A 12,514-nucleotide genomic window follows, 5' to 3' on the forward strand; every position below is an offset into this window, starting at 1 on the left:
ATGTACTTAGTAATCCCTGAGGAGGAAACTCTAGTTCTGGTTATGTAGAGACGTGCTTCTCACACACAGGCCTGAATCACACACATGCACAAGCTGGACCTGTGGACATACATTAATGGAGGGGTGTCAGAGTGTGCTCCCACTGGATGTGACCCCTGAGATGGTGGGGGTTCAGTGCCTTGCTCAAGAGCACCCTGGCAGTGCTCAAGAAGTGGTGTGACACCTCTCCAGCAAACAACTTCCACATTTTGTTCTGTATCAGGACTTGAACCGGCGACCCTCCCTCCGGTTCCCAACCCAAGTCCCTATGGACTGATATACTGCCGTATCATCAGTGAAAAGACAACTTTCCTGATGAATAATTAAGGGTTTAAGTTATAAACGATTTATTCTGAAAGTGAAGTCGGAAACATGACGTGTATCGCTCGTGCAGCTGACAGTGGTCCATTGACCCAGTTTGGAGGAACGGCAGTCTCGAGCTTGATTGAATGAGCGGCGCGGGGAGCGCGTTGTGAGGAGCGTGTGCAGGCTGTCTCGTGCCTCACTTCACGCGCAGAGCACAATGCTAGAGCCCAAGTTTTCTTCCCCGCAATGAACCCCGCAAACGAGAGCAGAGTCGGGAGAAGTGTGGACTCAGATCATCAGCTTTTTGCAGCTGGAACCTACAAACTTCTGGCTCTGACCGTCGGAACCATCGGAGTGTTCGGCTTCTGTAACAACGTGCTGGTCATCATCCTGTACTGTAAATTCAAGCGGCTCCGCACACCCACAAACCTTCTGCTGGTGAACATCGGTGTGAGTGATCTGCTCGTTTCTGTCATCGGAATAAACTTCACCTTTGCTGCGTGCCTCCAAGGCGGATGGAAGTGGAGCCAGGCGACATGCGTGTGGGACGGATTCAGCAATAGCCTGTTCGGTGAGGACCCGCAAACTCTATTTATTCAAAGCAACATGTAGAAAATAAATCAGGATGGAAGCGTCACTGTCACATAAACATGCTATAATATTGATTATATGACAGGAATCTATATTATTACTGTGTCTCGTTTTCATAGTGTCTTTATCTAGAAGAGACTGCTTAATTTAGGGTTAGTAAAGTAAAGGGTTGAGTAAAGTCAGAAATGTCCTAATTAAATTCATACATCTCAAATGTCCAATAGAATTGCTCTGTTGTTGATTTCACTTGAGCATTTGTCATACTTATCATGTCTTCATTACACTATATATGTTCTGTGTAAAACCGTTTAATCAGCTGAAGGTAATTACTTTTTGACAAAAGATAAAAAATCTCAAAGTCTTATTTAGATTAAAAGCATATCTCTGCATGCATGCAATTATACCAAAAGCTCCTCCACAGGGTACAGATGTATATATATATATATATATATATATATATATATATATATATATATATATATATATGCACGTTAAACAGGTATTTCAAATGAAGAGATATGCTTTAACATCATACTAACGACCTTGAATCCATTTCCCATTACTGAACATTTTCTTCTCTCTTTTTCAAGAGTCTTTTATTCAAAGTGAAGTCTTTGTGCAGAGTCTCATTTGACTGTAAGATACAGTAATTGTCCTTTTTATAGTCAGTGTAAGTGTGCAGAGCTGCAGCGATGTGTGAATGAACAGTCAGGGTCACACTTCAGGTCCCACCCTGCAGGAAATAAAGCTCAGGAGGATGGGAGTGTGATAATGAGCTCATTAGAGTAAAACCCTCCAGGCATTAGCTTATATATCAGCAAACTAAATACATTACTTTGTCCTGTAATCATCTGTGCACACGATCTAAAGAACATGCCCTTCTGCATCACCACACTGACTGTGTTGATCAGGTTTCTAATACGTTGCAGAGAAAATGCCTGCGCAGTCTGTGTTTTTTGTTAGTCGATGGTTTGATTCCAAAGACATGGTAATGCCTTGTTTCTTTGTTGACACTGAGACTGAGAGGATGTAGTTTCCTGGCCCTCACTATCGGATGCGCCTGGCAGATGTGCACATCCTGAAGACTGTCCTACCTCTCATTCATGTTGCTCGACAGCAGAAATAAGCTCACGCTCTGTGCGACATTTTTTATCCTGTTAAAACCCCCAAGGTCACACAGAGTATGATAGCATTTGGGAAAGAGCTGGGTGCCCAACAACTCTGATACGTGGCGGTGAAAACCTTTATGTTGTTTTAAGTATGAAGCTGACAAAACTAAAGCCAATCAGTCTGCAGTGTTTAGCTTTAACGCTAAATATTCAAAGAACTACACTACTCATATTAAGTTAGTGATATTGTTTTTTAAATGAGTGATTTCCTATGTGGTTTCAATGTTAATGAAATAAGTAGTTCTCTTTAATATTTCTATTAATGAGTAAGAAGAAGCACCATTTTCATTAGTGCAATATTTATTACCCCACCAATTTAGACGATAACAAATATAGCCCCAGTTAGTGAGAGCTTGACAGTAACGTCTTATACCTTATGATGTTGTTCTGAGGCAATGTGTTCCACTCCTCCACAAGTGTTACACACCATTCTGGCAGGTCACGTGGGGGTGGGGTACGAGCATCCAGTCGCTGCTCCAGCTGGTCCCATATGTGCTCTATGGGGTTCAGGGGACATGCTGGTCACAACATATGAGGCACTCCGACTTCCCAAAGTCGAGCTGTGAATGACTTACTAACAATAACGGCTTTTCATAAACCCAGAACATTGAAATTGATGCCACATTGAAAATAGTTGTCTTTGCATTGGCCCTGATATGCAAGGTGCACTGTACACAGTGAGACTACGTGGAAAACACAAAATGAGGTGCGTCTATCACCCTAATACAATTAACTCCCTATCCCAAAAATTAGTGAAGTGAAACAAACACCTTCTGTATTAAAACCCCACTGAGGACCTCACAATATCCCTAACTGTCTTTGGATATTTTTGTGGAGTTCGCCATAACACACACAACATGTTTTTCGTTCTGTAATAAAAATGTTGTGTAAATGATACTTGGACACATTAGCTCATCTGTAAACATACAATTCCTTGGCTGTCTTGACTACGTTCAACTCGGAGTTCATTTTCATCAGGCTGTGGGTGGAGTAGCAAATAGAGATCACTCCCGTGATTCCCCACCAGCCTCAACATCATCTTTTGTTATTGTTTGGATTGAGAGCCCCCTGGTGGCAGAATTTATGAACTGTGTCTTGAAAAGTGGTAGCAGATGTGAACAAACTTGTATTCTTGTTCTTTAAGAAACAAAGGTCTTCAGAGCTACATACTGCAAGAAACAGGTGAAGATGGGGAAGGACAGGGTTATTTTGCGATTAACTTGACCTTTAAAACTATTATTTAAAGGTGTAAAAGTTGCTTTGAGGGGCTACATACTAAGCTGCTAATACTAACGGGAGCTCAGTCTGTTCTTTCTTCATTTACGAATGTTAGATGACCAAAATTTGGAGACATTTCTTTGTTGTTTAAATGTGCTATATAAATAAAGTGGATTGGATTGGAAAATCCTTCATCTGTTTAGATAGATAGATATATTTACTTTATCGATCCCAAGCTGGGAAATTGTGGTTTACAACCCTCTTAAAAAAAACTATGATTGAAAGGATCACAGTAACAAAACTTGCAATGTAAGTAAATACACTACTCACAATAAGTTAGGGAATCGTGAGCTTCACGGTCAGAAAACATTGTTATTAATGGCTCATTCTGCAGCTCTACTTGTCTCTGTTCAGTTGTAGATCTTGCCGTTTGTTGTGGTAAATTAAAAAAAAGTTTTTTAGTCAATGGGAGACTTAAAGTATACAAACGAACAAGCAGAGCATACCTAGACCCCAGGTGTGTCAAACACTTATAGTCCATGTTTGCAGAGAAGCATTAAGTTCTTCACTTGATGTTTCTAAAGGTTTAATTAATCATTTCTCAGAAACAAATACAACCAAGTCTTAAAATGTGTGATAAGGAACTTTGAAAGTTTGTGTTAATTAAGAATATAAAGAGTTTAAATAATGTCGGGGGCGCTGGTGGCACAGTGGCAGTGCGTGTGTCCCCATGCATCGAGGCTACAGTCCTCACGCGGGCGGCTCGCGTCAGACCTGTGGCTCCCCTCCTGCGTGTACATCCCCGCTCTCTCTCTCCCTCGTTTCTGACCCTATCCACTGTCCTTCCTCTATAATAAAGGCTAAAAATGCCCAAAAATAAATCTTAAAAAATAAATAAATAAATAATAATAATGTAGAGTCTGGTCTGTCGTTGTCAGCACCATTAACTTAAATATGAAGATAAAGATTGATGCATAAAGATTGAAAACATGAACTTTTTATGTGTTATTGCTCAGCTCATGTTCAGCTCCACAGCTTGTAACAGTGTAAAAGAAATAACCCCATAGCTCTTCTGTGTGTCCTCCAGCCCTCTGCAGGGACATGACGTATTACTCAGAGGAGGTTGGTGTCAGTGTGCCCGACACGCTGGCCATGGGGACTGCAGCAACGAGCCGTGGCAGTTCTGTCAATAGCCGTCCGTCCTCGTGAAACCCGAGCAGGGTAGCTAAAATGAGTCACTGCACAGAGTCTGTTGCTCCTTCTAGTCAAATGAATGAATAAAGGGTACTGGATGATTGTCATTGGATGAATCCATTGGATTTGAGATGCAGAATTGATTTTGGCCAATGTAACATGACTCAGGCTTGCACATGTAATCTTTGATGAACTAGAAGAACATAAAAAATGCAAGCACTTTGATATCAATTGCATATGCCATTACTTTATAAACACGTAAGTTGAGTGTAGAAAAGAATGATGCAGGATTCAGAAGTGTGTGTGAGTCTTTTTAAGGTTTCAAGGATTCCTGACAAAATACTTTAATGCAATGTTCAGAATGCGTGATGAAACTCATTGACTCCAAATAGACACTGAGTAGCCACTGACCCAGATCCTGCACTTATCTCTCTGCATTACTCGTGTCTGTGTGTCATCCCCCCACCTTTCTTGTTGCCAGGCATTGTTTCCATCATGACTCTGGCAGCCCTGGCCTATGAGCGCTACATCCGAGTAGTCCATGCGCAAGTGGTGGACTTCCCCTGGGCATGGCGGGCCTTGGCCCACATCTGGCTGTATTCTCTGGCCTGGACAGGTGCTCCTCTGCTGGGGTGGAACCGCTACACGCTGGAGATCCATCGGCTGGGCTGTTCACTGGACTGGGCCTCGAAAGACCCAAATGATGCCTCCTTCATCCTCCTCTTCCTCCTGGCCTGCTTCTTTGTGCCTGTGGGAATTATGATCTACTGCTATGGGAACATCCTCTACACTGTGCAAATGGTAAGACATGCTTTTTTTCTGTTCTGTATACTTTATAAATGATTAGTTTGGAGAATCAACATACAGATTCATGAATGGGGGGCAACTGCAGCTGATGCAAATCTGGGAAGTAAACAAAGATGACGAGGAAAACTGATCACTGTTCTCATACTATAAGTGGAAACAGAATAAATGTATTTTTCCACAACTGAGAGTTATAGACAATAACTTTTTTTAATCAAATCAAGCTTGTTTTTACACATACTTAAAACAGTGGTTGCTAACAAGTAGCTAGCTGAAACTACAATGGTTGTCATGGAGCCATTAAACGTCATCACGCCGCTCTTTCACTCTTATAGCGAACTCTTTCACTATAATAATAATAATAATAATAATACAATAATAAATTTGACAAATCCAAAACGAATTTGTGTTGGAGACAATGTGGTCAAATTGGAGACCACACACATATTTTTTGGGACCGCCCAAAACTCAAAACATTTTGGGAAGGAATCAGGGGGGAACTTTCTGATATACTACATATTTACATTGAGTGGAAGCCGCTTGTCTTTGTCTTTGGAGTGCTCCCATGCAATTTGTTAAGTAAAGAAAAAATGTATCTCTTTAAAGTTCTTGTACTGGTGGCTAAAAGAATTATAACTGTATCCTGGTACAAACCTCTACCTCCCACAGTATGTCACTGGAAGGAAAGAATAGTGAAGGTGTATACAATGGAAAAAATAACGGCAAAGCTAAATCTTACTATTGATTTGTTCGAAAAGAGGTGGAGCCCACTAATATCTTATTGAACCTGACATTGTAGTGTATTCTGAACCTTTAATTGTGTATTATCAAGGTGTCTGTTTGCAGAGATGTTCATGGTTTGTTTTTGTTTGTCTCTGTTCTGTTTATCTAACACAAACAGTATGTACAGAAGGTGAAGCTTGATTTGTGAATAAAGACTCTTGTTAAAAAAATAATAATAATACAATAATAATTTTCAGGGCGCCTTTCAAAAAACCCAAGGACACCTTACATGCAAGGTTTTTTGTTTTTTTTGGCCTTTTTTGCCTTTATTATAGGAAAGTGGATAGAGGCAGAAATCAGGGAGAGAGAGTGGGGAGAGACATGCGGGGAAGGGAGCCACAGGCCAGACGTGAACCCGGGCCGCCCGCATGAGGACTGAGCCTCAATACATGGGGACGCGCGCACTGCCGCTGCGCCACCAGCGCCCCCACATGCAAGGTTTTAAAAAGACAATAAAACATAAACGAAACACTAATCTTCCTTACAGCCTCTAGTCATGGTTTTCACTGAATATTAGGTTAATAAACAACTTATTAAGCTAACATTTAGCTAGCTTGTCAAAATCACTGATTAGAACGATGAAGCATAACAGTTGTGACGTCATAATAAACTGACCGTGGTTTAGTTCGTTATAGCATAACGTTAGCTTTTTACTTCTCTCAGCTGCAGTAACTCTTCAAACATCATATAAATGGTTTTCATCTGTAAAGATTATCCAGCTGAACAAAACAGCTATGCATCAGAAACGTGTGTTTGACACAGAGACTATTTTCTGTTTTGATCCAAAATCCAATGCAAAAATCCCTTTGGCTGGAACCACCAGCTCCATTTCTTTCAGTTTGGCCAAAAAAAATATGTCATCACTATACCACTCTATTATTGCATCATATTATGAGACTTCCACAAACAAAGACAAAGAAAACAAGGAAAAAGTTTCACATAAAGACACTTTGAAGATCTGATGTACGTTTTTTCATCTCCATTAAAGGACCAATCAGAGAGCTGCTCTCTTCCTCTGTGATCAGACATGAAAGACAGGTGTTGCAGCGATGGAAGCGGGCAGTGGAACTGCTTCAGATAGAAGTGATTGTACCCGAGCTAAAAAGCCTCTGCATGTTTCTTTTTTTTAATTTCTTTTTTTTTTATAAATTTTATTAAATTTTTGAACAAACAGAACAAATAAACACACATGACAGCAAGGACTCGTATGAGCAAGTTACAGATCACCTGGGATAAGACAATTGACACAAAACAAAATGCATCCGAAGCAGTACCATACATGAACAGATCCATATCACAGGTATCAGACATTCAGCATGGAACAAGGAATACAGGGAATATAAAACATAGACAGGCTTGTGGAAAGCAACACCCACAGAGCGTTAAGTATCTGCAGAGGTATAGGAAGGGCGCCAGTCTACTCCACAGCATCCCCTGCGTAACAGGTCTGCTGTGCCTTGAGGGAGATGATTCAAGAATGGTTCCCACAACCTACCGAAAAACCTCTCGTTTCCCTTCAGTACCAAACTTAAGCGTTCCATAGGCAAGACTTTAAAAATTTCCCCATACCACTGATTAATAGTTGGAAGTCTGGGCTTGATCCACTGGAATAAAATGCATCTTCTCACTAAAAGAAGAAGCTTGTTTAGAAGTTTTTGCTGGGCACGTGTTAGAGGGGGCTTCTCTTCTGAAAGATCTAAGACAAATAAACCAGGATTTATTGGTATATTCTTATCGAGAATTAAGTTAATTTCCTGTGAAAACTTTTCCCAGAATGTTGATATCAGAGGACAACTCCAAAGGCAGTGAAAATATGACCCAACATCTTTCTTGCACTTGATGCAAATTGGAGAAATATTAGAATCAAAAATGTTGAGGGACTGGGGCGCACGGTGCAGCCGATGAAGGATCCTGAACTGGCTCTCTGTTAGTCTGTTACACAAAGGTTTTCCCTATTGACTCCACAGCATTGGACCATGCCTCCTCACCAAATTCAGTTCCAAGGTCTCTCTCCCATGTTCTTTTAATTTTATTAATGTTAAATGTATTGAGGGACTGCAATTTCCTGTAAAAGTGGGATATATGTTTTTTATTTTGGTGGGACTGTAACAGTAGTGAGTCCAAGGCAGAGGCTACTGGCTCAGCTTCAGGAAAGTCAAGACTGGTAATAAAGTGTCTGACCTGTAAATAACCATATAAATGTTTAGAAGGAATACCATATTTGTCTTTAAGTTGTTCAAATGATAAAAGATTTCCAGCCTCAAACATATCAGCAACAACTCTGATACCGAGATCATACCAGCAAAGGAATATGTTCCCAAGTTCTAATTGTGTTCATTAAAATAGGGCTACTTTGGACCTCGAGTGGAAGCAAGGAGGATTCGCACGTAACGAGGCTGAGTAGAGACAGAGAGGGGCACTGCCAGGAATCAATATCAGTCTCCTGTCGCGAGACGAGAAAATGACTCAGCCACTCTGACACAATGCGCATGTGGCATGCCCAGTTGTAAAACATAAAGTTTGGCATCGACACACCACCACTTTCCTTTGGCAACTGCAATGCTTTGAAATTAAGACACAGCTTTTTCCCATGCCAAATACATTTTGAGATAGATTTATCAATATCGGAAAACACAGATTTATTAATCCTCAGCGGGAGCATCTGCATTGGGTATAGGATCCTTGGAAGGATGTTCATTTTAATTAAATTGACTCTGCCCAACAAAGAGAGAGGGAGGTCAAACCACCTGAGTAAGTCACTCTTTATAACAGATATAACGGGTGCAAAATTAAGTTTATATAAATCGTTCAGATTGGCAGAGATTTTAACGCCTAAGTAAACAAAACCAGTGTCAGACCATTTAAAGGGGAAGTCAACCAGGGCACTTTTATCGCCAAAGTCCCCAAGCGGCAAGGCTTCTGACTTGTCATAATTTATCCTGTAACCAGAGAAACTGCCAAAGGCATCAATAATCGAAACAAGGGCAGGGATAGATGTCTCCAGCCGAGTCAGGAAGAGAATTACATCATCAGCGTAGAGGGCCAATTTATGTACAGTACAGCCAAGAGTCACACCTGAAACATTGTCCGCACACCTGATTGCCTCTGCCAGAGGCTCAATAGCCAATGAGAATAACAGAGGGGACAGCGGGCAGCCCTGTCTTGTGCCTCGCTCCAGGTGAAAGGCCCCTCTGCATGTTTCTAATAAGCTCCAGCAGCAGAAAGCTGCTCAAACTAGGATCAATGTTGGAGATGCTTTTGAAACATGGAGAGAGGTTAGAACGCAGAAAGCTTTACAGACCCATGCAGAGCTGGCTAAACACTGAAGCTACAGTGTCTCTACATGCAGAGCTGGCTAAACACTGAAGCTACAGTGTCCACCACATGCAGAGCTGGCTAAACACTGAAGCTACAGTGTCCACCACATGCAGAGCTGGCTAAACACTGAAGCTACAGTGTCTCTACATGCAGAGCTGGCTAAACACTGAAGCTACAGTGTCCACCACATGCAGAGCTGGCTAAACACTGAAGCTACAGTGTCCACCACATGCAGAGCTGGCTAAACACTGAAGCTACAGTGTTCACCACATGCAGAGTTGGCTAAACACTGAAGCTACAGTGTCCACCACATGCAGAGCTGGCTAAACACTGAAGCTACAGTGTCCACCACATGCAGAGCTGGCTAAACACTGAAGCTACAGTGTCCACCACATGCAGAGCTGGCTAAACACTGAAGCTACAGTGTCCACTACATGCAGAGCTGGCTAAACACTGAAGCTACAGTGTCCACCACATGCAGAGCTGGCTAAACACTGAAGCTACAGTGTTCACCACATGCAGAGCTGGCTAAACACTGAAGCTACAGTGTTCACCACATGCAGAGTTGGCTAAACACTGAAGCTACAGTGTCCACCACATGCAGAGCTGGCTAAACACTGAAGCTACAGTGTCCACCACATGCAGAGCTGGCTAAACACTGAAGCTACAGTGTCCACCACATGCAGAGCTGGCTAAACACTGAAGCTACAGTGTTCACCACATGCAGAGCTGGCTAAACACTGAAGCTACAGTGTTCACCACATGCTGACCTGTGTGAGAGGAGGGAGGGAGACAGCTCTCTGTGATGATTAGAGTTTAGACTGCAGTACTCATTTTAAACACTCGGGGTCAGAGTTACAGACTGCTCCTTTAAACAAGGTTCATAACGGATACAAGTCCTGCAACAAAAAAATATTGTGCTTTTTGTTTGGTGAAAATAAGATTTCCACTGATCTTACCTTGATGGGACTCAGGGGTGGAGTTAGGGGTGGCTGGGATAGCCATGAATTGCCCTGAAATCCTATCATTCCCCAGTTGGCTTTCTTTCAATGTAGCACTTTTCTTTCTTTTTTTACTTCAAGTTAATATTTTAGAAATGCAACTTCTTTTTCAGCCCCTCAAGACATAAGCTTAGTAAATGCATATGTTGCCACTGTTCTATGCAGTAATTATGCATGTTCAGTTCATTGCAGAACACAGTGCCTTTGTTTATTGTACTGTCTTTCAAATGTAATTGAATTCTATTGATCTTAGTGGGAAAACCCTCCGTATTATGACATTTATTTTAAAGGCTATTGCAGCAACACACACGCTTCGTCCCTTTTTCTTCTTTTTTTTCGGAAACTGACGTTTTGTGTCTTGTTAGATGTTTCTGTCTTGACCATCACTGGTGTTACACAGTCAATCCCCACATCAGGCCAGTGTCCCCCTCATGGTAAGACATTTCTCTCTCCTGTTTCTTGCAGCTGCGCTCCATTCAGGACCTCCAGACAGCCCAGATTATCAAGATCCTGCGTTACGAGAAGAAGGTGGCTGTTATGTTTTTCCTGATGATCTCCTGCTTCCTGGTGTGCTGGACGCCTTATGCCGTAGTCTCCATGATGGAGGCCTTCGGCAGGAAGAGCATGGTCTCTCCCACCCTGGCCATCATCCCTTCTTTCTTTGCTAAGTCCAGCACGGCCTACAACCCGCTCATCTACGTGTTCATGAGCAGAAAGGTAACTTTGAAGTTTGAAGGAACTGAAGGGTGAGGATGCCATCGGTTTAAGTATCACTAGACTAAAGTCTAGTAGAGGGGTGATCCGCCTCATCCTGGCCTTCAGTTGATGCGTTTCCCTCCAGTGGCCAAAGCTGTACTCTCTGTGGACAAATAGGGCAAATCAATGACTTCTCATCGGGCCATGGTTCTGTACTGCTGCATTTGGAGCAGGATGAGTGTGTCGGTCAAAACTTAATTTCTCCGCCGGACCAACTTCTTCATTAATAGAGGATCTATTTCAAACGGATAATACTTCATCTTCGAGTGTGTATCTGTGTGTGTGTGTGTGTGCGTGTGTTTCTGTGTGATATTTCATCCCTTGTATCCTCTTTTGATTTTCACAGTTCCGCCGCTGCCTGACACAGCTGCTCTGCTCGCGGCTTTCTTGGTTGCAGTGCAGCCTCAAAGAGCGCCCCCTAGCTCCTGTCCAGCGTCCCATTCGACCCATCGTTGTGTCAAGGCAGTACAGCAGCAGGGACCGACCCAAAAAAAGGGTGACGTTCAGCTCTTCTTCCATCGTCTTCATCATCACTAGCCATGACTTCGATCCGATGGATGTAACGTCAAAGACTGCAGAGTCCAGAGAGGTTAATTTCATCCAAGTAAGGCCATTGTGATCCACAAAGACTGGACCACCACCACAAACCCCCACCACTCGCCTTAGGTCCTACAGTTCCAAGCCAAAATTACCTTGTGTGACCTCTCTGGACATTTCTGGGTCTGCACGTGTAGGTGTGTCTTTTGGTGCGAAACATTTTTTAAGCATGAAACGATGTAAAAAGTTGTTGATGCTAACTATATTTGGGCTAACAGAAGTAGCATAGAGATAGATGTTATTTCGACTTAAAACACTTTCTTTTTTAAATAATTCCTGAAGTTTAGAGATGCTATGTGATGTTATGAGATGTGTTAGCATCTCTCAGGTCTCTACAGCTGAAGTTGTGTCTGGTCAAAAGCTGATGTTTTTAACAAATGATCAGTAAACCATGTGGTTGTTCAGTGAAACTGTCCCTCAGTTACACCACAGCATTGTTAAGGCTGTGAAATAAAATAGCAGAGGAGAATCCTGCACAGAAATGTGACTGTGCTAAAAAAGGTGAATGAAAAGAGTGTCTAAAGTCTCAGTTCTTGACTATGATCTCTGCTGCAAAGACTGAGACGTTTGAGCATTATATCAATCGGTAGGGAGACACATATAATGTATTGACCCCTCATGTCTTAGTTCAAGAGGCTAGATTAGATTTCTTTTTGTATTTTTTGCCAGTCAAAATTGTTGTGCAGGTATCTCCTCTGCCATTTTTTCTTCAACATGTGCTGAGGTTTCACAGAATAT

The 12,514-nt window shown here is 42.1% G+C and overlaps 1 protein-coding gene across 1 annotated transcript; it reads left to right on the forward strand.

Annotated features, from left to right (window-relative positions):
* The first annotated feature begins 485 nt into the window (after positions 1-485).
* On the forward strand, positions 486-12,209 carry opn3 (opsin 3). The gene is made up of 4 exons (XM_079362967.1): positions 486-916; positions 4,999-5,318; positions 10,889-11,140; positions 11,526-12,209. Exons 1-4 carry the CDS (start codon positions 592-594, stop codon positions 11,796-11,798), a joined length of 1,170 nt encoding a protein of 389 aa, XP_079219093.1. The 5' UTR covers positions 486-591; the 3' UTR covers positions 11,799-12,209.
* The last annotated feature ends 305 nt before the right edge of the window (positions 12,210-12,514 follow it).

The sequence above is a fragment of the Symphodus melops genome (assembly GCF_947650265.1).
Source record: "Symphodus melops genome assembly, chromosome: 15".
Lineage (NCBI taxonomy): Eukaryota > Metazoa > Chordata > Actinopteri > Labriformes > Labridae > Symphodus > Symphodus melops.